This window comes from Mobula birostris, chromosome 7, assembly GCF_030028105.1.
Source record: "Mobula birostris isolate sMobBir1 chromosome 7, sMobBir1.hap1, whole genome shotgun sequence".
In the NCBI taxonomy this organism is placed as follows: Eukaryota; Metazoa; Chordata; class Chondrichthyes; order Myliobatiformes; family Myliobatidae; genus Mobula; species Mobula birostris.
The window spans coordinates 176,987,078-177,014,940 of NC_092376.1; the positions used below are offsets into that span (position 1 = coordinate 176,987,078).

The window sequence follows — 27,863 nt, forward strand, 5'->3', positions numbered from 1 at the left end:
TTTATAAACCCTCCACGACCCTGAATGTTTACCCCCCTCACTCGCTCCCTGTAGACCATCCAGAACACAGAACAGTACAGCACAACAACCAGCTCCTCCGCCCATAATGTTATCTACTAACTAATTACCCACTGGCCCCTTCTGCCTACACAATGTCCATATCCCTCCATTCCCGACACATTCATCGGTCTACCTAAAATGTACTCGCTGCAGTTTTGAAGAATGAGGGGGGGATTCCTCTGCAACCTATCGAATATTGAAAGGCCTGGATAGAGTGGATCTGGAGAGGATGTTTCCTATGGTGCGGAGTCTGATACGAGAGGACACAGCCTCAGAAGACAGATAGCCATTTAAAACAGAGCTTCAAAGGAATTTCTTTAACCAGAAGGTAGTGAATCTCTGGTATTTGTTGCCACAGATGACTTTGGAGGTCAAGTCATTGGGTATATTTAAAGCAGAGGTTGGTAGGTTCTTGTTTAGTCAGGATGTCAAAGGTTATAGGGAGAAGGCAGGAGAATAGGGTTAAGAGGGATAGTAAAACAGCCATGATTAATGGTGAAGCAGACTCAATGGGTTGAATGGCCTAATTCTGTTCCTAAGGCTTATGATCTTAAACACTTCTAATACACCTGCCTCCACTACCACCCCAGGTACCATCCCCCACCCTGATACGGGTCCTGACCCAAAGCATCAGCTGTCCAATTTCCCTCCAGATGCCACTTGACCTGCCCAGTCAGGGGCAGACTAGTGGAAAGCCTAACACTTTACAGCACCAGCGATCGAGGTTCAATTCCACCGCCATCCATAATGAAACTTGTACGTTCTCCTCATGACCCCGTGGGGTGCCTCCCACATTCCAAAAACCATAAAACATGGGAGCAGAATTATGCCATTCAGCCCATCGATTCCGCTCTGCCATTCTATCATTACAGGATACTTAGTAATGTGGAGGAGCAGAGGGATCTCGGGGTACGTGTCCACAGATCCCTGAAAGTTGCCTCACAGGTGGATAGGGTAGTTAAGAAAGCTTATGGGGTGTTAGCTTTCATAAGTTGAGGGATAGAGTTTAAGAGTCGCGATGTAAAGATGCAGCTCTATAAAACTCTGGTTAGGCCACACTTGGAGTACTGTGTCCAGTTCTGGTCACCTCACTATAGGAAGGATGTGGAAGCATTGGAAAGGGTACAGAGGAGATTTACCAGGATGCTGCCTGGTTTAGAAAGTATGCATTATGATCAGAGATTAAGGGAGCTAGGGCTTTACTCTTTGGAGAGAAGGAGGATGAGAGGAGACATGATAGAGGTGTACAAGATAATAAGAGGAATAGATAGAGTGGGTAGCCAGCGCCTCTTCCCCAGGGCACCACTGCTCAATACAAGAGGACATGGCTTTAAGGCAAGGGGTGGGAAGTTCAAGGGGGATATTAGAGGAAGGTTTTTTACTCAGAGAGTGGTTGGTGCGTGGAATGCACTGCCTGAGTCAGTGGTGGAGGCAGATACACTAGTGAAGTTTAAGAGACTACAAGACAGGTATATGGAGGAATTTAAGGTGGGGTCTTATATGGGAGGCAGGGTTTGAGGGTCGGCACAACACTGTGGGCCGAAGGGCCTGTACTGTGCTGTACCATTCTATTCTGTTCTATTCTATTACTGATTTATTTTCCCTCTCAACCCCATTCTCCTGCCTTCTGCCTGTAACCGTTGACACCCTGACTCAGTAAGAACCTCCACTTTAAATATACCCAATGACTTGGCCTCCACAGCTATCTGTTTTATTGAATTCCAGAGAATCACCATGCTCTGGCTAAAGAAATTCCTCCTCATCTGTGTTCTAAAGGGACATCTTTGTATTCTGAAATCAGGTCCTAGACTCTCCCACTACTGGAAACATCCTGTCCACGTGAACTCTGTCTAGACCTTTCAATATTCTAAGCTCCAGCAAAAACTGGCCTTGAGCCACTGAACACTCCTCGTAGGTTAACTCTTCCTTTCCCAGGATAATTCTTGTGAACCTCCTCCGGGACGGATCGTACGGATTAGTGACAGGGAGCTGCGGACATGCTACGTCAACGTCAGAAACACGGACACACTTGCAGGCTGCCCCCAGCACATCCTCAGACTGTGTTGGTCGTTGATACAAGAGATGCATTTCACTGTGTGTTTCAACACGCTCTCAATGGCTATTTTATTAGTCAGAGGAGGTATCGAATTCAGTGGCCACCACGTGAATGCTCGTGATCTTTTGCTGCTGTAGCCCGTCCATTTCAAGGTTCAACATGTTGTGCGTTCAGAGATGGTCTTCTGCGCACCACTGTTGGAATGCATGGTTACCGTCACCTTCCTGTCAGCACGAACCAGTCTGGCCGTCCTCCTCTGATCTCTCTCATTAACAAAGCATTTTCCCCCACAGGACTGCCACTCACTGAATGTTTTTTTGTTTCTCGCACCATTCTCTATAAACTCTAGAGACTGTTGGGCATGAAAATCCCAGATCAGGAGTTCCTGAGATACTCAAACGACCTTGCCTGGCACCTACAATCATTCTACGGTCAAAGTCACTTAAATCACATATTTTCCCCATTCTGATCCGAACAACAACTGAACCTCTTGACCACGTCTGCCTGCTCTTATGCGTCGAGTTGCTGCCATGCGATTGGCTCATTAGAGCAGGTGTACACCGAGTGCAGAGCTGACAAATACAGCTGAAATTAATTCGTCCTCCATCGGACTGCTCAGTGTTCCAGGTTTCAGCACCCGCGACCCTCGTCTCACCCGTGGACCCACCTTGATCCCATTTGTTTCCCGGATGATCCGGTTGATGTCCTGAGCATCTGCCGTCAGTCTCCAGGGGTTGTGCTGGAGGATGATACCCTCGCCCGCACAGCTGTACAGGGTCAGGGCTGGACCGTCCCCAGCCCCAGCTGACGGGAGAAAGACCAGGGTACACAAGTCAGCGTTGCCAGCAATGCAAGGGTTAACCCACAACAACAACTTACATCTATGCAGCTTCGATGTAAATCAGAATTGGGTTTAATATGTTGTGAAAATTGCTCTGTGGCAGCAGTTTCACGCGATACGTAATAATAAAAACTATAAATCACAATTTGAAATGTAGATATCAACTAAGTGAGTGGTGGGAAAAGAGAGGAAACAATAGTCAGGTAGAGTTCGTGGGTTCACTGTCCATTCACAAATCTGATGGCAGAAGGGTAGAAGCTGTTCCTGAATCGCTGAGTGTGTGCCTTCAGGCTCCTGTACCTCCTCTCTGACTGTAGCAATGAGAACAGGGCATGTTAAAGGGCAAAAGTTTAGGGGTAACATGAGGGGGAACTTCTTTACTCAGAGAGTGGTAGCTATGTGGAACCAGCTTCCAGCAGAAGTGGTTAAGGCAGGTTCGATGTTGTTGTTTAAAGTTAAATTGGATAGCTATACGGACAGGAAAGGAATGGAGGGTTATGGGCTGAGAGCAGGTCGTTGGGACTAGGTGAGAGTAAGAGTTCGGCACGGACTAAAAGGGTCGAGATGGCCTGTTTCCGTGCTGTAATGGTTATATGGTTATATGTCCTGGGTGATAAGGGTCCACAATGATGGAAGAAACTTTTTTGAGACATTGCCTTTTGAAGATGTCCTTAAAGTGGGGAGGCTGGTGCCTGTGATGGAGCTGGCTGAGTTTACAACTTCCTGCAGCACCTTCGTATCATTACCTCAATGAAGTGTTGGTATCACTTCAAGAGCACCAGAGTATAAAAGCAAGGATGTAATGCAGAGGCTCTATAAAGTGTTATAATGTTCAAAGTAAATTTATTACCAAAGTACATATTTATCACCAGATACGACCCTGAGATTCATTTTCTTGCAGGCATTCACAGTAGATAGGCAATACAATAGAACTAATGAAAGGCTACACACAAAGACTGACAAACAACCAACGTACAAAGGAAGAGGAACTGTGCAAATGAAAAAAAAGTAATAATAATAATAATAAAGTAATGATTTGAATTGAGAACAAGAGTTGTAGAGTACTTGAAAGTGATTCCGTAGGTTGTGGAATCAGTTCAGTGTTGAGATGAGTGAAGTTATCCATGCTGATTCAGAAGCCTGATGGTTGAGGGATGTAATTGTTCATGAACCTGGTGGTGTGGGACTCGGAGACTCCTGTACCTTCTTCCTGATGTCAGCAGCGAGAACAGAGGATGACCTGGACGATGGTGGAATGCTGTCAGCAACTTTGGGTCTCGTATCTCGGGAAAGATGTACGGGCACTGGAAAGAGTCCAGAGGTTTATGAACGTCATGAATCAAAAGCTTAACGTATGAGGAACGTTTGATGCCTCTGGACCTGTAGTAGGATGAGGGAGGATCTCATAGAAACCTATCGAATGTTGAAATACCTGGTGTTGTACATGTGGAGAAGATGTTTCCTATAGTGGGGGAATCTAAGACCAGAGGGCGCAGCCTCAAATTGGAGGACATCCATAAGGAGGAACTTCTTCAGCCAGATAGTGGTGAATCCTGACCCGGGTCTGGGCCGTACCCTCCAAATATCCGGACCTACCTCGAGGTTTTTTTGCACTATCTTACTTTCCCTTTTCTATTTATGATTTATAATTAAAATTTTTAATATTTACTATCCATTTGTACTCCAGGGAGCAGGAAGCGCAGATTGTACGTTCTAGTATCAATTGTTTGGTGACAATAAAGTAATAAAGTATAAAGTAAAGTGAATCTGTGGAATTCACTGCCACAGACAGCTGTGAAGGCTGTCATTAGGAATACCTAAGCCAGAGATTGATTGGTAAGGATTTTAAGTGTTACGGGGAGAAGACAGGCGAGTATAGTCAAGAACAAAATAACAGACATCATTGAATGGTGGAACAGACTCGATGGGCCAAATGGCCTAATTCTGCTCCTACGTCTTTCAGTCTTGTGGTTACAGAACTGAGTGCGCTGAATGATTAGAAACTGGGGTGGGATGTGTAGCCAAGGAACAGGGTACGTGAAAGCTTGTGTTGTCTCAAGGGGGTGGGATGGTGGGAGAGACCCACCTGTAGTCACGGGAGGCACAGGGGGACCCCACGCCAGAGCGTACACAGTTTTCCTGTGGTAGGAGCTGGAAATCTGAGGAGACCTGGAATGAAAGGAGAGGGAATCATAAACACAAGAGATTCTGCAGGTACTGGAAATCCAGAGCAATGCTGGAGGAACTCAGCAGGTCAGGCAGCATCTATGGACAGAAACTAACATACGACATTTTCAGAGAAGGTGGTCAGTCAGCGAGGGATGGTGAAGGTGCAGCAGGGGTCAGGGGAGCGTAGAGGGTGAAGGGTCGGAGGATTGAGAGGGGAGAGGAGGGTTGGGGTGTTCAGGGAAAGTGAGGTGGGGTGACTCAACCTGTAAGTTAACCTTAAGAGCATATTGAACTAGGACTAGGTGAGGAAACACTTCACCTGAAAATCTAACAAGGCCATTTATTCATTTAGAGATACAGTGTGGAATAGGCCTTTCCGGCCTAGGAAGCCTCACCACCCAGCACCTCACTGATTTAACCCCAGCCCAATCACAGGGCAATTTACAATGACCAATTAGCCTACTATCCGGTACTCCTTGGACTGTGGGAGGAAACTAGAGCACCCAGAGGAAACCCACGTGGTCACAGGGAGAACGTACAAACCCCTTACAGAGGACGCCAGAACTGAACTCTGAACTGTAAGAAAGTCGTGTTACCATCTGCCCTACAACAGCACCTCAACTGTATTCGGTGCTCCCAAGGTAGCCTCCTCTACGTTGGTGACACAAATATAAACTGGGGGGACCACTTTGTGAGCACATTCACTTCATTCCCCATGCACAGGATTTCCTGGTGTCCAGCCATCTTAATTCCAATACCTATGCTCACTCTGCTGATATGAGCAGCTGGTGCATATCACAAGTCCTGGTTATGTGACCAGTGATGCCAGGCAGACAGTTTCTGAAGAGTATTGATAATAGCTGAGGTCACCTGTCTTGTAAAGTCACTGTTCAGAAGAAGGCAATGGCAAAACACTTCTGTGGAAGAATTTGCCAGGAACACACATGGTTATGGAGAGATAAGGATCACCCACATCATACGAACCAATTGGAGTGTCGGTGTGGATATCGCCTCCTATTCTCCCAAGTGATACGGGAACTCCGGATGTGATACAGAGGTTTCAATAGGTACATTTAACGTCAGAGAAATGTATACAATATACATCCTGAAATTCTTTCTCTTCGCAAACATCCACGAAAACAGAGGAGTGCCCCAAAGGTGAGAGAGTTCAAGCCCCCCCCCCCACCCCTTACCAAGGAGAGAGAGGTCTGAACAATACTCGAGGGGGCAGGGAGGGCACTGGAGAAAGGCGCTATATAAATGAAGCTCACTTGTTTGAGTAGATTTCGTAAATGCCCACTTTGCCATCTTCCGTCCCGAACGCCAGCAGGCTCTCCTTGGCTGGATGCCAACACAACTGAAACAAAGGAAACAAGCTGAAGTGTACCGGATCAATTGTGAGACTGCGGCGAGCGCACAAGCAGCCGATCGATTGAGCGGTGAATCAATTGGGCCTCGTACGTGCAGGGCTCTCTCTTTCTGCACAGGATTTTCTTTTTCATCTTGGCGGCACGTACTCCCAGCATGTACCATTACCAACATGACTCAGTAAAAACTCTTAATCATACTCCGTTATCATCTGTGCTTTGTGCACACATAACGCACATCACCACCAAAGTTCCCAATAGATATCAGAGGCACCTTAGCCATGACAGGGAGGCCATCTCCTGCAAGATGGCAAGGAACTGCACAAAGTGGGAAACACTGCCCAGCGCCTCACAGAAACCAGCCTCCCCTCCACGGACTCTGTCTACACTTCTCACTGTCTCAGTAAAGCAGCCAGCAGAATCAAAGACCCCACCCATCCCAGACATTCTCTCTCCCCCCCTCTCCCATCGGGCAGAAGTTACAAAAGCCTGAAAGCACATCCCACCAGGCTCAAGGACAGCTTCTAGCCCACTGTTAGCAGACTGTTGAATGGACATATTGTACAATACACTCTTGACTCCATAACGTCACTCACAACTTGAACTTTACTGTTTACTTACAAGGCACTTTCTTTGTATCTGTGTGATGGAGAGCGCTCGGTTAACACACACACACACGCACAGCCTCGGCGTTCTGTTGTCAACGCACTTCAATGTTTCAGCCCGATATAGTCTGATAACGAGTTCGGCTTTATGGTGCCTTTCCCATCATACGCGGTGGAGTATTCCATTTCTTCAGCAAAGGGGATGTGTCAATGTGTATATGTTGTTAGTACACAGTACTTAAGGGAGATACCTCTGCTTATTTTGCAATATGATTGTAACTACATTGCGGGGTGCTTCATATTCTAATTCATGTGCTGTCTTAAGTTAACTTTGTTGGCAATTAATGCTATTTCCTGTCATCGAAAAAAATGAGACGAATCGCTCTCCGTAGCAGAGCGAGATCGAGCTGCCAGTACACTGGCCAGATACAAGTGCGGAACTAATGTGTTTTCTTGTAGCTATCTTTTTGTAAATATTGGTAGTTTTCATTTTGCTACCTTTGCTAGTTTTTGTAAGTTTAATGGTTGACACACTGAATAAACACCCTTGCACTGGTTGGGGTGATGGTGGGGGAGAGGGGGAGAAGTTGTTCCAAAAACACAGTTTGTGTGTCTTCAGGCTCCTGTACCTCCTCTCCGATGGTAGCAAAGAGCTGCCAAAAGTGGTCAACGTGGGTACAATGGCAACATTTACAGTCCTGTACAAAAGTCTTTTATATATATATATATATATATACATACATACACACATATATCTAGGGTGCCTAAGGATTTGCACAGTACTGTAGTAATTTTATGGATTGCACTGTCCTGCTGCTACAAAAAAAGAACACGACATATGTGAGAGATGATAAGTTGATTCTGAAACACGAGGACTTCTGCAGATGCTGGAAATTCAAGCAACACACATCAAGGTTGCTGGTGAACGCAGCAGGCCAGGCAGCATCTGTAGGAGGAGGTACAGTTGACGTTTCAGGCCGAGATCCTTCGTCACGACTAACTGAAGAAAGATCTAGTAAGAGATCTCTTACTCACTCTTCCTTCAGTTAGTCCTGACGAAGGGTCTCAGCCTGAAACGTCGACTGTACCTCTTCCTAGAGATGATGCCTGGCCTGCTGTGTTCACCAGCAACCTTGATGAAACTGATTCTGATATGGGTCTCTATTGAGAGTGGGAAGCGGGGTCAGAGAGAAGGGGATCATGGTTGGGAAAAGGGGAAGGGAGAGGGGAGGGAGCGGGAAGCACCAGGGACACATTCTATAATGATCAATAAACCAATTGTTTGGAATCAAATAACCTTGCCTGGTGTCTCAGGGCTGGGTGTGTCTGCACCCTTGCATCCTCTGCCCCTGAAATTCCTTCTCTGCCATCTGTCCCTCAGCACTCCGCCCCGCCATTCTCAACATCCTTTGCTCCTGCCAGATTTACAAGCTCCCTCTCTGCTCCAAGTTCAAAGGCACCTGAGCTACATGTATGTACCTAAGACCTTTGCACAGTTCTGTAAGAGACATTTGATAGGTAGAGAGAGAGGCCAGGTGGGGGGGGGAGGGGTAAAATTATGGGCAATTGGCGAGCAGGGTGGACGTTGTGGTCGGCATAGGCTCAATGGGCCGAATAGCTTGGATCACTATGATAAATGACGCACTCTGCATCTGCGCACAACTGGCGGGCCAGGGCCCTAATCCCGACTGGGAGAACAGGGCTGACGGACAGATTAGCCTCCATTTAACACCAACGAACTGACGGACACTCACCGATGTGACCTTTGACTTGATGCCTTGCCAGAGGGTCTTGATGTCGTAGGGGCCCTGGAGCGAGATGGTGTCCCACACTCGGATCATCCCGTCGCCCACGCCCACAGCCAGCGAGCCCACGTTCACCGGTGAGAAGGCCAGGCCATACACAAAACCGCCAAGGGTCGGCAGCGTCCAGCAGCAGTCCAGAGTGGACAGATCCCAGCACTTCACCTGTGGGCAGCACGAGCCGAGGTCACTGCAGGTCTTGAGAGAGTGGACAGACCACGAGAGAGGGTGGGACCCTTTGCCCGAGACTCCACTGGTCAGTGTCCAGCAGAAGCAGGCAGCACGTTAGTTACGTTACTGAATCACAGTCCTACCACCACGTCACCGGCACTACCCTACCCGGCATCAAGGACACACATACAGAAAGGTGCTGGGAAAGAACCAGTGACGTCCTGCTCAGGGACTGTTTGTCCCACTGCCCTCAGGGAGGAGGCTATGTAACATCCACGCCAGGACCGCCTAAAACAGTGACTTTCCCCAAGCAGTGAGGCTGATCAACACCTCGACCCACTAACCCACCCCTCCACACCCCCAACCGCTACGACTTCTTCATTTCCCCTCGGAGTCACCTTATACAGACACTCCTATCACCTTATGGACGTACATTCCATGCATATAACCTATCCTGTGTATTTATTTTTATTGCGTTTTTTAATTATTGTGTTCTTTATCTTATTGTTTTGTTTGTGCTGCACTGGGTCTGGAGTAACGATTAATTTGTTCCCCTTTATACTTGTGTACTGGAAACAACATTAAACAATCTTTAATAGTTGAATCTTGAGTCAAGAGGTCAAATCTCAGTGAGGCAGCTGACAATCTGAATTAACTAGCCATGTCAATAGAAATATTACAGAGTTCACACTGAATATCAATCATGTTTTTTTAAATATTTTATTATTAATCTCTCCCACATTAACATAGAATACTACAGCACAGAACAGGCCCTTCAGTCCATAATGTCGTGCCAACCTTATAACCTACCCCAAAATCAATCTAACCCTTCCTTCCTAAAGAGCCCTCCATTTCTCCATCACCCATGTGCTTAAATGCCCCTAATGTATCTGCCTCTACCACCACCCGACAGGATGTTCCACACATCAAACCCCATGTAAAAAATCTACCTCGGACATCCCCCTATACTTTCCTCAAATCACTCTAAAGTCATGGCCCCTAGTATTCCACCCTGGGGAAAAAAGTCTCTGGCCATCCACCAAATCTATGCCTTATCACCTCTACTGAATTACCTCTCATCCTCTGTCAGTCCCAAGAGAAATAGACAGATAGAAACATAGAAACATAGAAAGCCTACAGCACAATACAGGCCCTTCGGCCCAGAAACTTGAGCTGAACATGTCCCTACCTTAGAAATTACTAGGCTTACCCATAGCCCTCTGTTTTTCTAAGCTCCATGTACCTATCCAAAACTCTCATAAAAGGCCCTGTCGTATCTGCCTCCACCACCGTCGCCAGCAGCCCATTCCATGCACTCACCACTCTCTGCGTAAAAAACTTACCCCTGACATCTCCTCTGTACCTACTCCCCAGCACCTTAAACCTGTGTCCTCTTGTGGCAACCATTTCAGCCCTGGGAAAAAGCCTCTGACTATCCACATGATCAATGCTTCTCATCATCTTATACACCTCTATCAGGTCACCTCTCATCCTCCATCACTCCAAGGAGAAAAGGCCGAGTTCACTCAACCTGTTTTGATAAGGAATGCTCCCCAATCCAGGCAACATCCTTCCACATCCTTCCTGTAGTGAGGCGACCAGAACTGAGCACAGTACTCCAAGTGGGGTCTGACTAGGGTCCTATATAGCTGCAACATTAACTCTCAGCTCCTAAATTCAATTCCACAATTGATGAAGGCCAATACACCATATGCCTGCTTAACCACAGAGTTAACCTGCGCAGCTGCTTTGAGTGTCCTATGGACTCGGACCCCAAGATCCCTCTGATCCTCCACACTGCCAAGAGTCTTAGCATTAATACTATATTCAGCCATCATATTTGACCTACCAAAATGATCCTCTTCACACTTATCTGGGTTGAACTCCATCTGCCACTTCTCAGCTCAGTTTTGCATCCTATCAATGTCCTGCTGTAACCTCTGACAGCCCTCCACACTATCCACAACACCTCCAACCTTTGTGTCATCAGCAAACTTACTAACCCATCCCTTCACTTCTTCATCCAGGTCATCTCTAAAAATCATGAAGAGTAAGGGTCCCAGAACAGATCCCTGAGGCACACCACTGGTCACCGACCTCTGTGCAGAATATAACTCATCTACAACCACTCTTTGCCTTCTGTGGGCAAGCCAGTTCTGGATCCACAAAGCAATGTCCCCTTGGATCCCATGCCTCCTTACTTTCTCTATAAGCTTTGTATGGAGTACCTTATCAAATGCCTTGCTGAAATCCATATACACTACACTGCACTACCTTCATCAATGTGTTTAGTCACATCCTCAAAAAAATTCAATCAGGCTCGTAAGGCACAACCTGCCCTTGACAAAGCCATGCTGACTACTCCTAATCATATTATACCTCTCCAAATGTTGATAAATCCTGCCTCTCAGGATCTTCTCCATCAACTAACCAACCACTGAAGTAAGACTCACTGGTCTATAATTTCCTGGGCTATCTCTACTCCCTTTCTTGAACATGGGAACAACATCCTCAACCCTCCAATCCTCCGGAACCTCTCCCGCCTCCATTGATGATGCAAAGATCATCGCCAGAGGCGCAGCAATCTCCTCCCTCACCAGCCTGGGGTATATCTCCTCAGGTCCTGGCGACTTATCCAACTTGATGCTTTCCAAAAGCTCCAGCACATCCTCTTTCTTAATATTTACATGCTCAAGCTTATCAGTCCGCTGCAAATCATCACTACAATCACCAAGATCCTTTTCCATAGTGAATACTGACGTAAAGTACTCATTAAGTACCTCTTCTATTTCCTCCGGTTCCATACACACTTTCCCACTGTCATACTCGATAGGTCCTATTCTTTCACGTCTTATCCTCTTGCTCTTCACATACTTGTAGAATGCCTTGGGGTTTTCCTTAATCCTGCCTGCCAAGGCCTTCTCATGGCCCCTTCTGACTCTCCTAATTTCCCTCTTAAACTCCTTCTTGTTAGCCTTATAATCTTCTAGATCTCTAACATTACCTAGCTCTCTGAACCTTTTGTAAGCTTTTCTTTTCTTCTTGACTAGATTTACTACAGCCTTTGTACACCACGGTTCCTGTATCCTACCATAACTTCCCTGTCTCATTGGAACGTACCTATGCAGAACTCCACACAAATATCCCCTGAACATTTGCCACATTTCTTCCGTACCTTTCCCTGAGAACATCAGTTCCCAGTTTAAGCTTCCAGTTTCCTGCCTGATAGCCTCATAATTCCCCTTAATCCAATTAAACGCTTTTCTAACTTGTGTGTTCCTATTCCTCTCCAATGCTATTGTAAAGGAGATAGAATTCTGATCACTTTCTCCAAAATGCTTTCCCACTGAGAGATCTGACACCTGTCGAGGTTCATTTCCCAATTGCAAATCAAGTACAGTCTCTCCTCTTGTAGGCTTATCTACATATTGTGTCAAGAAACCTTCCTGAACACACCTAACAAACTCCACCCCATCTAAACCCCTTGCTCTAGGGAGATGCCAGTCGATATTTGGGAAATTAAAATTTCCCACCACGACAACCCTGTTATTATTACACCTTTCCAGGATCTGTTTCCCTATCTGCTCTTCGATATCCCTGTTACTATTGGGCGGCCTATAAAAAACACCCAGTAAAGTTACTGACCCCTTCCTGTTCCTAATCTCCACCCACAGAGACTCCGTAGACAATCCCTCCATGGCGTCCACCTTTTCTGCAGCCGTGACACCATCTCTGATCAACAGTGCCACGCCCCCATCTCTTTTGCCTCCCTTCCTGTCCTTTCTGAAACATCTAAAACCCGGCACTTAAAGTAACCATTCCTGTCCCTGAGCCATCCAAGTCTCTGTAATGGCCACTACATCATAGCTCCAAGTACTGATCCACATTCTAAGCTCATCCGCTTTGTTCACAATACTGCTTGCGTTAAAATAGACACATCTCAAACCGTCTGAGCGCGTCCCTTCTCTATCACCTGCCTATCCTCCCTCACACACTGTCTCCAAGCTTTCTCTATTTGTGAGCCAACTTCCTCTTCCCCAGTCTCTTCAGTTCGGTTCCCACCCCCACAACAATTCTAGTTTAAACTTTCCCCAGTAGCCTTAGCAAACCTCCCCACCAGGATATTGGTTCCCCCTGGGATTCAAGTGCAACCAGTCCTTTTCGTACAGGTCACTCCTGCCCCAAAATAGGTCCCGATGACCCAGAAATATGAATCCCTACCCCCTGCTCCAATCTCTCAGCCACGCATTTATCCTCCACGTCATTCTATTCCTCTCCTCACTGTCACGTGGCACAGGCAGTAATCTCGAGATTACTACCCTTACGATCCTGCTTCTCAACTTCCTTCCTAAATACCTGTAGTCTGTTTTCAGGACCTCTTCCCTTTTCCTACCTATGTCATTGGTACCAATGGGCACTTGATGGTCTGCACCACCTCAGTGGGCCGATGGGCCTGTTCCTGTGTGTATCAGTCTGAGGTGCTAATGCCAGTTGGCCTTGAGGCCATTGCAACTGTCTGGAATGATCTGGTTCAAGTAAACGAGGTGAGATCATTTACACAGTGACATGGCACAGGCCATTCGGCCCATCATAACGGTGTTGAACAAGATACCACATTAAACCAAAACTTATTCGGCCCCTACTATTCACGCTCAATGGTTACGTGATGTGATGTCATGTTTAAATTTAGAGAAGATTCAACGTTCAATCTCTGAATCTAGCCAAGACTTTCAAACATTGTGGGGACCTTTTCTGAATTATTTTCAAAACCTTTGATTTGCTGTTAAAGCAGATGATGACCAATATTTTCTTTTCTTTACTAATCAGCTTTGGTCTTGGTAGCGGGTTAGTTTTTTTATATAATAAAATTACTATATTTCAATGCCATGAATTAATTAATCTGTACGAATATAGGATAAGGAGTCTTCATATGCAATTTGGTATAATGTATTGATATATTTTTTTCTTGTACTCTGTATTCTTATATGTAAAATTAATAATAAAAATATTGGAAAGAAACTAAAATTTATTTAGTGACACAGTGCGGAGTAGACCCTGCCACACCACCCCAGCACCCCCACAGCCCCAAATGACCCTAGCCTAATCACTGGATCATTTACAATCACCAATTACCCTACCCGCTACATCTCTAGACTGTGGGGGGAACCAGTTCGCACGATGCTATTACAGCTCGATGCATTCCAGAGTTCAGAGTTCAATTCGGACATCAACTGTAAGGAGACCCCATGGAATGTGTGAGTTTCCTCCGGGTGCTCTGGTTTCCTCCCACAGTCCAAAGACGTACCAGTTGGCAGGTTAATTGGTCACTGTAAATTATCCCGTGATTAGGATAGGGTTAAATTGGGGGTGTTGCTTATTGGTGCGGTTTGAAGAGCTGCAAGGGTCCATTCCGCATGGCATCTCGAAATAGGTCTGCCCGCACGCTATCCGTAACCCCCACTCCACGGGGTCAGATTGCCTGTATGATGCCTGAAAATGTCGGCAAGTACTCACGTCTCGGTCCATGGAGGTGGAGAGCAGCAGCTCGGGGCCGTCATCTTGGCGGACGGAGCTCAGGTTGAAGACGATCCTGTTGTGGTTCTGGCCCTCAGATCGGCCCAACAGCGTCCATTTCGGCTTGGCCGACTTCGCCAAGTGCCAGAGCAGCAGCTCCCCCCTGCAGGGGAAAGAAAAACCCTCGTCAAACAGCTGTCCATATTCACAGAAATGATGGATGGGGGAAGGGGGATGGAAGGTGAATAGTGGTTGCTGCAATGTGGCTGGTTTTGAGGAGAGAGCATTGGAGAAGTCGAGAGGACAAGAAAGAATTCCCAGGCTTGGGCTTTGGGCTTCTGAAGTCACAGTTATCAACGGTGAGGGATCAGAGTTCGATTTATTGTTGTGAAATTTAGTAGGTCAGGTAGCATCTACTGAGAGGACAAACAGTCGATGTTTCTGACTGAGATCCTTCATCAGGACTGTTTATTCCCCTCCACAGATGCTGCCTGACCTGCTGTATCTTGTTTGTGTTGCTCAGGATTTCCAGCATCTGCAGAATCTCGTGTTCTAGTTGTGAAATTTGCTGTTTTGTAGCAGCAGTGCAGTGCAGGCAGGACAAATCAATATAGGTTACAATAATATAAAATAAAAAGACAAAATGAGGCGGAGTTCATTTTTTCGATGTCCATTCAGAAACCTCATGGCAGAGGGGAAGATGTTCCTAAAACATTGAGTGTATGTGTCTTAGTACTTAAGGTCCTTAGTAATGGACTCTGCCTTCTTGAGCCACCACATTTTGAAGAGCAAAGTTCACTGTAAATTGATTGTCAAAGTACATATATCTCACTATATACAACTCCAAGATTTGTTTTCTTGTGGGCATAATCAGTAAATCCATAAACACAATGGAATCAATGAAAGACCACAGCCAACAGGGCATACAACCAGTGTTGAACAACAAACTGGGTAAATACAAGCAGAAAGAAATAAACAAACAATTAATATCAAGAACATACGATGAGGAGTCCATAGGTTGTGGGAACATTTCAGTGATGGGGTGAGTGAAGTTATCCACTTTGGTTCACAAACCTGAAGGTTGAGGGGTAATAACTGTTCCTGAACCTGGTGGTGTGGACCCTGAGGCTCCTGTACCTCCTTCCTGATGGCAGCAGCCAGAAGACAGCATGTCCTGGTAGGTGGGGATCCCTGATGATGGATGCTGCTCTCCTGCGACAGTATTTCATGTGGATGTGTTAATGGTGGGGACGGTTGTGTCCATGATGGACTGGCTGAGTTTACAGCTGTCCGCAGCTTTTTCTGATGCTGTGCGGTGACCCCGCCATACCAGACGATGATCCAGCCAGCTGCTGCCCTCCAGCAGTACATTATGTGGAGCGGCTTAGCGGTTGGTTGATGAGTTTTATTTTCTCTCTTTTTCTACTTTTTAAATTAATTCCCTTTCTTTCCGTATTTTATTCTTTACTGAGTAAATAAGTAAATAAATAAGTAATTTCTTTCAACATCAAAGTACACTTATGATCAAGGTATGTACGCGGTGTACATCCGAGACGTCTTTCCACAGACAGCCACTAAACAAAGAAAACCATGCAACACCGTACAACAAAAACATCAATCCCTCCCCCAATGAGCCCAAAAAATTGTGCAAATGGCAAAAAGAGTGAAAAACACAAAATCTAAAACACAAAATTGAATGAGTCCAGGCACATTGAGTTCAAACCGGCATTGTACCGTTCTTTATCTGCAAACTGCCCCAATTAAAATCACCCTCAGCAGCAGCAACAGCAAAAGAACGAGTGAGCAGAAACCCAAAACACATCATAACGTGAACTACAGAGCCCAATCCACAAACCGCACTGATTTCAAGTAATTTCTGACTCAAATTCACTCACCCCAACTCTGAACTGTTCCCACAATCTATGGGCTCACTTTCAAGGGCTCTTCGTCTCATGCTCTCAATATTTATTGCTTATTTATTATTTTTGATTTTTCTTTCGCTTATTCTATTTGCACAGTTTATCTTTTGCACGTTGGTTGTTTGCCCAGCTTACTGGGTACAGCTTTTCATTGATTTTATTGTGTTTCATTATATTTACAGTGAATACCTGCAAGAAAATAAATCTCAGGGTTGTGAACTCTGATATACATCGATAATAAATTTACTTTCAATTGTAACACGTGTACAGTGCCTTACTTGTTCACCAATATCTCCTGCTGCTGAATCAGAAAAGGAGGAGGAATGATTTTTTAAAATATTTTTGCCACTCTCGAGTGCATTGAAGAGGTAATCGGAAGCGAGGATGGCAGTTCAAGGGGCAGACTGACCGGATGGACTACTTACCCAAAGCTGCTGGACACCAGCTGGGTGGGACGGCCCTGGGGCCAATGCAACGTGAGCCATATCCGCTCCTTCGTCCCCAAGTCGGCTGCTCCCCGCCTCTTCAGCTGAGGCAACTTCAGGGTCACCAGACCTGTAACACAGATCGTTCCAGATCCGAATCAAGCACGGAGAGCTTCACCGTGCCTCAGGCACAACACAAACCAGAAAGGGTTAGGATTCCACAGATTCACCACCCTCCAGCAAATCCATCAAGTGAAGCTCCCCCCACACTGTCCCATCACCCATCACACACCCCCAGGGCAGGGAAAGCACAGATCAGCCAAAAGCCAATGTGCCTACAAGAGATTCTGCAGATGCTGGAAATCCACAGAACAGACAAAATGCTGGAAGAACTCAGCAGGTCAGGCAGCATCTATGGAGAGGAATAAACTACTGACATTTCAAGCCTAGACCCTTCATCAGGACAGGTAAGGAAAAGAAGCTGGGGGGGGGGTACAACCTGCCAGGTGAGGGTGAAGGTGGGTGGGGCAGCGGGGATGAATCTAGAAGCTGGGAGGGGATAGGTGGAAGAGGTAAAGGGATGAAAGAGGAGGAATCTGATTGGAGAGGACTGTGAACCATGGAAGGAAGGAGAGGAGGAGGACGAGAGGGAGGTCTATTTTGGAGAAGCGAGAGGGAACAAGAGGGAGTGAGTGAAGTTAAATTTACCTTTCCCCTTAGAGCAGTTCCAAATCCGAATTGTCTGGTCCCTGCTCCCGGAAGCCAGCGCACAGAACCGTACGGTCTCCTCTTTTACATGGTTCCCATTCTGTTCGTCGGTTTCTGACAGGAAAATAAACACCCCAGATGTTTAAAAAATACTTGTGTTGTTCCTGTGATAGGACACACTCCCAGAATAAGCACAAGGCTGGTTTAACAAAACCTGAGGATGTGGGGTAACACACAAAATAACACTGACGTGAGAAACAGTCACTATCTTATTCAATTTTAAGTTTAGACATACTATTAGACACAGAGTGAAGCTCCCTCCACACCGTCCCATCACACACTCCCAGGACAAGATCAGCACGGATTAGATACAGAGTGAAATCCCTCCACAAGTCCCATCACACACTCTCAGGGCAGGGACAGCATGGATCAGACACAGAGTGAAACACTCCCACCACATGTCCCATCACACACTCCCAGGACAAGGTCAGCACGGGTTAGATACAGAGTGAGATCCCTCCTGACTGTCCCATCATACACTCCCAGGACAGGGACAGCATCAGTTAGACACAGAGTGAAGCTCCCTCCACATTGTCCCATCAATCACTCTCAGGACAAGGAAAGCACGGTTAGATACAGAGTGAACTTCCCTCCACACTGTCCTGTCACACATTCCCAAGACAAGGAAAGCATGGGTTAGATACAGAGTGAAGCTCTCTCCACACTGTCCCATCACACACTCCCAGGGCAGGGACAGCACGGGTTAGACACAGAGTGAAGCTCCCTCCCCTCACCTAAGGATGAGGCACCCTCGCCCTACCTGCCACAGTGTCAGCACAAGGAAGCTGTCCCTCCTCCCACAGCTGTGGACACCAGGCCAGGGACTGGATCTCCCCATCGTGACCACGCAGTCTGTGCACCACCATTCCCTTCCTGTGAATGTCAATGATGACAATCATTCCATCTTTGTACCTGGACAGAGGAGAGGGAGGTGAAGGAACAGTTAAACTCCCAGCACACTCGGAAAATGGTCCCAAAAAAATAACCTCAGCAGGTCAGGCAGCATCTATGGCAGGAAATAAACAGTCAACATTTCAGGTTGACACCCTTCATCAGGACAGATTAAGATAGCTTAACATTTAATGTCATTTCCAGTACACCACTGTAAAGGAGAACAAAATGATTGTTACTCCAGTTCTGATGCAGCACAAACAAAAAAAAGATAAAGAACACAATAGTAATAAAAAACAATAATTATAAATACATAAGATAGTTTATACACAGAGTGATTGCATGCCCATTAAGGGATGTTAGGCAAAGGAGTGTCTATACATACAGCTACAAGAAAAAGTTTGTGAACCCTTTGCAATTACCTGTATTTTGCATTAATTACTCATAAAATGTGGTCTGATCTTTATCTAAGTCACAATAATAAACACAATCTGCCTGAACTAAAAACACACAGACAATTACTTCTCATCATTACTGAGTGCAGCATTTAAACAATCACTGTCTAGATTCAGAAAAGTGGAGTCAGATGTTCCAATCAATGAGATGAGATTGGAGGTGTGGTTTGTAGAGATGCCCTGTCGTATAAAAAGACACACACATTCAGATTACTGAGACAGCTGCACTTTTCCAAGATCTTTTTATGTGCACTGTGCCTCAATCAAAAACAACTTCCAGAGGACCTTAGACAAAGAATTGTAGAGATGCATGAAGCTGGAAAAGGTTACAAAAGCATTTCTAAAGACTGAGTGTTCATCAGTCCACAGTAAGAGAAATTGTCTACAAATGGAGGGAACTCGGCACTGTTGCTACTCTCCCTAGGAGTGGGTGTCCCACAAAGATCACACCAAGAGCACAATATGCAATGCAGAAGAGATAAAAAAAAAGAACCCAAGGGTAATAGCAGGAGACCTGAGGAAATCTCGAGAACTTGCAAAAGTTTCTGTTCACGTGCCCACCACAAGCACTGAACAAGAATGGTGTTCACAGAAGGACAACCACGGAGGAAATCACTGCTCTCCAAAAAGAAACATTGCTGCACGTCTCAAGTTTGCGAAGACCACGTTGATATTCCACAATGTTTCTGGGACAATATTCTGCAGACAGATGAGACAGAAGTTGAACTTTTTGGCAGAAATACACACCACTATGTTTGGAAGAAAATGAGCACTGCACACCAACGCCAAAACCTGCTAACCGTGAAGCACGGTAGAAGGAGCATCATGGTTTGGGGCTGCTTTGCTGCCTCAGGGCCTGGACAGCCTGCAATCAATGAGGGAACAATGAATTCAAAATTGTATCGAGACATTTTATAGGAGGATGTCAGGGTAGCGGTCCGTCACCTGAAGCTTAATAGCAGCTGGATGATGCAACAGGACAATGATCCAAAACACAAAAGTAAATTAACAGAATGGATTAAAAACTAGAAAATTCGTGTTTTGAAATGGCCAAGTCAAAGGCCAGACCTTAACGCAACTGAGATGCTGTGGCCTGACCTGAGGAGGGCAGTTCATGCAAGATATTCCAGAAATATTGATGAATTGAGACAGTTTTGTAAGGAAGAATGGTCTAAAATTCCCCCGAGCCAATGTGCAGGACTATCAACAGTTACCGGAAAAGTATGGTTGAAGTTATTGCTGTACAAAGGGGTCACACCAGTTACTAAAAGCACAGAGGTTCACAAACATTTTCTAACAAATTCATGTAATATTCGATCATTTTTCTGAATAAGTAAATGAACAAGTGTAATGTTTTCGTGTTATTTATTTAATTTGGTTCTCTTTATCTAGTTTTAGGACTTGCATGAAGATCTGATCACAATTTAGGTCATATTTATGCAGAAATAGAGAGAATTTTACAGGGTTCACAAACTTCCCAGCACCACTGTAAGGTGGTTGACATGAAATGATAAAGTAGTGGTGGTTGGGGGTGTGGAGAGGCAGGTTAGTGGGCGGAGGTGTTGATCAGCTTTACTGCTTGGGGGAAGTAACTGTTTTTGAGTCTGGTGGTCCTGGCTTGGATGTTAATGTAGCCTCCTTCCTGATGAGAGTGGGACTAACAGTCCATGAGCAGGATGCACGTCTTGATTCTATTGAACTTATGCGGGCTCTCAAAGCAATCCTACCACCCACTTAGATCACCTGTGATTCCACATAAATAGTGCTCCTTTGCATTAGAATGCCTTGGGGGTCCCGAGGTTGTATGATGTTAACCATATAACAATTACAGCACGGAAACAGGCCATTTTGGCCCTTCTAGTCCATGCTGAACTCTTACTCTCACCTAGTCCCACCGACCTGCACTCAGCCCATAACCCTCCATTCCTTTCCTGTCCATATAGCTGTCCAATTTAACTTTAAACGACAACATCGAACTTGCCTCAACCATTTCTGCTGGCAGCTCGTTCCACACAGCTACCACTCTCTGAGTAAAGAAGTTCCCCCTCATGTTACCCCTAAACTTTTGCCTTTAACTCTCAACTCATGTCCTCTTGTTTGAATCTCCCCCACTTTCAATGGAAAAAGCCTATCCACGTCCACTCTATCTATCCCCCTCATAATTTTAAATACCTCTATCAAATCCCCTCTCAACCTTCTACGCTCCAAAGAATAAAGACCCAACTTGTTCAACCTTTCTCTATAACTTAGGAGATGAAACCCAGGTAACATTTTAGTAAATCTCTATTTTCTCTCAATTTTGTTGACATCTTTCCTATAATTCGGTGACCAGAACTGTACGCAATACTCCAAATTTGGCCTCACCAATGCCTTGTACAATTTCAACATTACATCCCAATTCCTATACTCAATGCTCTGATTTATAAAGGCCAGCATACCAAAAGCTTTCTTCACCACCCTACCCACATGAGATTCCACCTTCAGGGAACTATGCACCATTATTCCTAGATCCCTCTGTTCTACTGTATTCTTCAATGCCCTACCATTTACCATGTATGTCCTATTTTGATTAGTCCTACCAAAATGTAGCACCTCACATTTATCAGCATTAAACTGCATCTGCCATCTTTCAGCCCACTCTTCTAACTGTCCTAAATCTCTCTGCAAGCTTCGAAAACCTACTTCGTCATCCACAACTCCACCTATCTTAGTATCATCTGCATACTTACTAATCCAATTTACCACCCCATCATCCAGATCATTAAAGTATATGACAAGCAGCATTGGACCCAGTACAGATCCCCAAGGCACACCACTAGTCACCGACCTCCAATCTGACACACAGTTATCCACCACTACTCTCTGGCGTCTCCCATCCAGCCACTGTTGAATCGATTTTACTACTTCCATATTAATACCTAACAATTGAACCTTCCTAACTAACCTTCCGTGTGGAACCTTGTCAAAGGCCTTACTGAAGTCCATATAGACATCTACCGCTTTAACCTCGTCAACTTTCCTAGTAACCTCTTCAAAAAATTCAATAAGATTTGAGATTAGTGAGACTAGTGTTATCGAGATTAGACCATAAAAACCAGCGGGCATAGGAGCGGAAATAGGCCATTCAGCCCATCAAGTCTGCTCCACCATTCCATCGTGGCTGATTTATTATCTCTCTCGACCCAATTGTGAGCAGATTTGGGATCTAAGAATGAATGTGCTGGTATTGGAGAGGGTTAACATATGAGGAGCATTTGATGGTTCTGGGCCTGTACTCACTGGAGTTAAGAAGAATGAAGGAAGACCTCATTGAAACCTATCGAATATTGAAAGGCCTAGATAGAGTAGATATGGAGAGGGTGTTTCTCATGGTGGTGGAACCTAGGACCAGAGGGCACAGCTTTAGAATAGAGGGATGTCCATTTAGAACAGAGATGAGGAGAAATTTCTTTAGCCAGAGGGTGCTGAATCTATGGAATTCTTTGCCACAGATGGCTGTAGAGGCCAGGTCATTGGATATACTTAAAGCAGACATTGTTTTAAAACTTAAGAAATAAGACATAGGAGCAGAACTAGGCCATTCAGCCCATCAAGTCTGTTCCACCATTCCATCATGGCTGATTTTTATCCCTCTCAACCCCATTCTCCCCATAACCTTTGACACCCTGACTAATCAAGAACCTATCAACCTCCACTGTAACTATACCCAGTGACTCGCTCTCCACAGATGCCAGTGGTGATTCACCACCCTCTGGCTAAAGAAATTTCTCCTGAACTTCTCAGAGTTGCACACATCCGAAGGGGGAGGGTGACAGGCTCCCGGGTAATAGTAAGGACGCAGGTGCCTACCCCACAGCCACATGCTCCTCGCAGTGTGGTGAACAGGAAAGGCAGAAGATGTGGCGGGGTTCCGGAAAGTAGCTCTGGGTATCATCCTTGAAGTGTCTCCAGCAGATGACCAGCCCCTTCTCGTCACCTGACACGACCATATCCTTCCTGAGCGGGGACCAGTGCAGGGCAGTGATGATCGCCTGTGACGAGAGAGAGAGAGCCAGGAGGCAATTAGACACGTGTGAGTGGCAGCCGGATCTCCTGCCAAATCACCACCCAGGCGCGCATTCCACCCCGACATTACAGTATAGAAGAATGAGAGGGGATCTCATAGAAACATTTCGAATGTTGAAAGTGTTGGACAGAGTAGATGTGGAAAGGTTGTTTCCCTTGGTGGGTGAGTCCAGGACAAGAGGACACAGTCTTAGAATTAGAGGGTACCCAGTTAAAACAGAGAAGAGGAGAAATTTTTTTGGCCAGAGGGTCGTGGATTTGTGGAATTCGTTGCCACATACAGCTGTGGAGGCCCGATCATTGAGGGTGTTTAAGGAGGAGATTGACAGGTATCTAATTAGTCAGGGTATCAAGGGATATGGGGAAAAAGCCAGAAATTGGAACTAGATGGGTGAATAGTTTAGCTCATGGGGGAGCTGTGGAGCAGACTCGATGGGCCGAATGGCCTACTTCTGCTCTTGTGACATCCACATGGGGTACCAACTTAGCGCAGTGGTTAACGCGACACTATTACAGCTCAGTACAGAGTTCAGAGTTCAATTCCGGCACCATCTGTAATGAGTCTGTACGTCCTCCTCACGAACGCGTGGGTTTCCTCTGGGTGCTCCGGTTTCCTCCCACAGACCAAAGACGGACAGTTCAGGTTAGTAAGCTGTGGACAAGCTACGTTGGTGTCAGAAGCATGGTGACACTTGTAGGCTGACCCAGTCCCTGTTTTGATGGACCTGTGATGAATAAAGGGAACCTTCAAACTTTTAAATTTAATTTTTTCATCAACCTACATCGCTGGCACACTAACCTGGTGAGCTGCGTGCTCCTTCAGCACAGCTTTATTCTCCGTGTCCCAGATTTTGACAGTGCCATCGTCGGACGCGCTGGCGCAGATACCGGACAGGCCGGGATGTGGACAAAACACAAATCCCGTCACCCTCTCTGTGTGACCCATCAGCTCCCCTGCAATCCAACAATAACATTTCTTATATTAAGACAGGAAGGGCTTAGAGGGATATGACCAAACTTAGGCAAGTTAAAGTAAAAATTAATTTATTATCAAAGTTCGAAGTAAATTTATTATCAGAGTTTGTTATATGCCACCATATACAACCCTGAGATTCATTTTCTTGCAGGCATGCACAGTAGAACAGACAAATACAATAGAATCAATGAAAAACTACACACAAAGACTGACAAACAACCAATGTCTAAAAGACAAAAGAATACAAAAACAAGAAATAATACTGAGAACATGAGTTGTAGAATCCTTGAAAGTGAGTCCATAGGTTGCTGAATCAGTTCATACCTATACTAATTGGGATTTATTTTCGTGCAGGCATATAGATAAAGAAACACAACAGAATTTTTGAAAATCTATACATAAAGACTAACAATCAAGCAATCTACACAAGGCAAACTGTGCAAATAATACTGTAAACATTAAAATGTAAATGTATATTCCCCCCTCTATTTTCCCCCTATGGGAATCTTGAACAGCAGAGATGAGATGGGCCAAAGGGCCTGTGTTGTGCCTCCGTGACTCTGAAAGAACAATCCTTCATCAGGCCTGGAAGGAAAAGGGCAAAGGGGAAAGGGCACAATGAAAGAGTAGGGGCAAGAGTAGGAGCTGGCAGGTGATAGGTGAGGTTGAAGGGAAGGCAAGGGGGTGGGGAGAGGGCTAAAAGGGTGAATGATCTGAGAAGAAAAGAGCTGGGGATGACAAAGACTGAAGAAGGAATCTGACCAGGAGGCAGTGGACCATGGAATAAAGGGCAGACAAGTTCAACATGGTCAGAGTGGGCCGAATGGCCTGTTTCCACGCTGTAGAGCTCTCTGTGCTTCCAGTTTAGGTACAGTATTGGGAGTTTCTGCCTGTCACATCCCTCCAAGGGCCACCATCCCCAACTCCTCGCCAACTGAAGAGTGAAAGGGCATCTCCAAGGCTGAACAAGGGCGCTGCTGGGACGCATGGGGGATGAGTTAACCGATGCAGGTCTCTCCCTCTCGCCTTTCCCTGACCCCTCTCTCCATCATACTTCCCCCTCTCCCCCTGGGGGTGGGGGCGAGTGTTACCGAGGACGAGAGGCCGGTCCCGGGTAACCCCCAGCAGGAAGACTCCGTTCTTGGCTCCGAAGCCGAGGACGCCGCCGAGGCTGGCGTCGCTGCAGCGGCTGCAGTACCAGTTGGGGGACGGGGTGAGCAGCCGGCCCGACATCGCCGCCCTCGAGCCGGCCTGCGGCTCCTCGGCCCCTCGCTCCGCGCTCTCCGCGGCTCCAGCTCCCGGCCCCGGTCCTGATCCCGTCCCGGGCATGAGGTCCGGTTCTCCTCGCCCGGCCTTCGGAGACTCGTGTGCGCCGCAGTCCCTCCCCTTCCCCTCCCGGGGAGGCAGCTCCTCCCTCCGATACCGCCCCCAAGATCCTGCTCAGTCCGCCGGCCTCGGCTGGCCTCCAGCCCGGACCGGACCCTCGGTGTCACTACCTCTGTCCAGCCGACTTTGTCCAACACATCACCGGCGCCATCAAAGCTCAAGGTGAAGTTGTTGTCCAGGTACCCGCACCTCCCGTCCCCATATCCAACCCGGAGATCCAGCCTCAGTAAACCTACAGCACCATACCCACACAGGGTCACGCCAACTACGGGCGTTCAACCGAGTGCGAAAGGCCTCAAACTGGGCAAATGTCAAAAGAAATAAGAAAAATAGTAATGAATAAATAAACAATATCGTGAAAAAGATGAGTCATTGAAAAAGGCCAGTAACATCCTGAACGATCCCGCTCCCATCAGAGTTTCTCTAACCCCCTCTCCCTTCCCTTATCCCTCTCCCCCTCTGTCTATCTCCCTCTCCCTCCCTGCTTTCCTCCCTCCCTTCCCTCCCCCCTTCCCTCCCTCCCCTTTCCCCCCTCCCTCCCTCCCCTTTCCCCCCCTCCCTCCCTCCCCTTTCCCCCCTCCCTCCCTCCCTCCCCTTTCCCCCCTCCCTCCCTCCCTCCCCTTTCCCCCCCTCCCTCCCTCCCTCCCCTTTCCCCCCCTCCCTCCCTCCCCTTTCCCCCCCTCCCTCCCTCCCCTTTCCCCCCCTCCCTCCCTCCCTCCCCTTCCCCCCTCCCTCCCTCCCCTTCCCTTTCCCCCCCTCCCTCCCCTTTCCCCCCCTCCCTCCCTCCCTCCCCTTTCCCCCCCTCCCTCCCTCCCTCCCCTTTCCCCCCCTCCCTCCCTCCCTCCCCTTTCCCCCCCTCCCTCCCTCCCCTTTCCCCCCTCCCTCCCTCCCCTTTCCCCCCTCCCTCCCTCCCTCCCCTTTCCCCCCCTCCCTCCCTCCCTCCCCTTTCCCCCCCTCCCTCCCTCCCCTTTCCCCCCCTCCCTCCCTCCCTCCCTCCCCTTTCCCCCCCTCCCTCCCCTTTCCCCCCCTCCCTCCCTCCCCTTTCCCCCCCTCCCTCCCTCCCCTTTCCCCCCCTCCCTCCCTCCCCTTTCCCCCCCTCCCTCCCTCCCCTTTCCCCCCCTCCCTCCCTCCCTCCCCTTTCCCCCCCCTCCCTCCCTCCCTCCCTCCCCTTTCCCCCCCTCCCTCCCTCCCTCCCCTTTCCCCCCCTCCCCTTTCCCCCCCTCCCTCCCTCCCTCCCCTTTCCCCCCCTCCCTCCCTCCCTCCCCTTTCCCCCTCCCTCCCTCCCCTTCCCTTTCCCCCCCTCCCTCCCCTTTCCCCCCCTCCCTCCCTCCCTCCCCTTTCCCCCCTCCCTCCCTCCCTCTCCCCCTCCCTCCCCTTTCCCCCTCCCTCCCCTTCCCTTCCCCCCCTCCCCTTTCTCTCTCCCCCTCCCTCCCCTTTCTCTCTCCCCCTCCCTCCCCTTTTTCTCTCTCTCCCTCCCCCTCTCTTCTCCCTGCCCCTCTCCCCTCCCTCCCCCTCTCCCCTCCCTTCTCCCTCCCCCTCTCCCCTCCCTTCCCCTCTCCCCTCCCTTCTCCCTCCCCCTCTCCCCTCCCTTCTCCCTCCCCCTCTCCCCTCTCCCTTATCCCTCTCCCTCCCCCCTTCTCTCCAGTTCAGGAGAATGAAGGGGGATCTCATAGAAACATTCCGAATGTTAAAAGGCCTGAACAGATTAGATAAAATGGCAAAGTTATTTCCCATGGTAGGGGATTCAACGACAAGAAGGCACGACTTCAGGATTGAAGGACGTCCATTTAGAACAGAGATGAGGAGAAATTACTTCAGTCAGAGGGTGGTAAATCTGTGGAATTTGTTGCCACAAGTGGCTGTGGAGGCCGAGTCATTGGGTGTATTTAAGGCAGAGATAGATAGGTTCTTGATTAGCCAGGGCATCAAAGGGTATGGGGATGACTTGAAGAATTGGATCAGCCCATGATTGAATGGCGGAGCAGACTCGATGGGCTGAATGGCCTGCTTCTGCTCCTATATCTTATGGTCAAAAGACCTCAAACTATGCAAATATAAAAAGAAATAAGAAAAACAAATATTGATAAATAAGCAATAAATATCATGAAAAAGATGAAGAGTCATTGAAAGTGAGTCCATTGGTAACACTTCAGTGATGGGGTGAGTGAAGTTATCCCTTTTAGTTCAAGACCCTGATGGTTGAGGGGTAATAATTGTTCCTGATTCTGGTGGTGAGGATCCTGAGGTCTCCTGAACCTACTTCCTACTGGAGGACATATGTACACAAAGGTGCTGGAAAAAGGCCAGAAACATCTTGAAGGATCTCACTCCCATCAGAGTTTCTCTAATCCCTCTCGCTGTCTCTCTCAAACTCCATACTCCTCCCCCTCCCC

At 47.3% G+C, this 27,863-nt stretch overlaps 1 protein-coding gene across 1 annotated transcript in view; it reads right to left on the reverse strand.

The window, feature by feature from the left end:
- gemin5 (gem (nuclear organelle) associated protein 5) overlaps positions 1-25,469 on the reverse strand; it is a 74,064-nt gene extending 48,595 nt beyond the window's left edge. Inside the window, exons 1-11 of the mRNA XM_072264144.1 lie at positions 25,176-25,469; positions 23,908-24,062; positions 22,893-23,074; positions 18,458-18,609; positions 17,638-17,751; positions 16,930-17,059; positions 14,586-14,748; positions 8,853-9,065; positions 6,398-6,483; positions 5,044-5,126; positions 2,784-2,920 (exon numbers count right to left, since the gene is read on the reverse strand). Of these exons, the coding sequence (XP_072120245.1) occupies positions 2,784-2,920; positions 5,044-5,126; positions 6,398-6,483; positions 8,853-9,065; positions 14,586-14,748; positions 16,930-17,059; positions 17,638-17,751; positions 18,458-18,609; positions 22,893-23,074; positions 23,908-24,062; positions 25,176-25,413 (1,653 nt within the window). The 5' untranslated portion in view covers positions 25,414-25,469. The remainder of the gene's footprint in view (positions 1-2,783; positions 2,921-5,043; positions 5,127-6,397; positions 6,484-8,852; positions 9,066-14,585; positions 14,749-16,929; positions 17,060-17,637; positions 17,752-18,457; positions 18,610-22,892; positions 23,075-23,907; positions 24,063-25,175) is intronic.
- Positions 25,470-27,863: the final 2,394 nt, after the last annotated feature.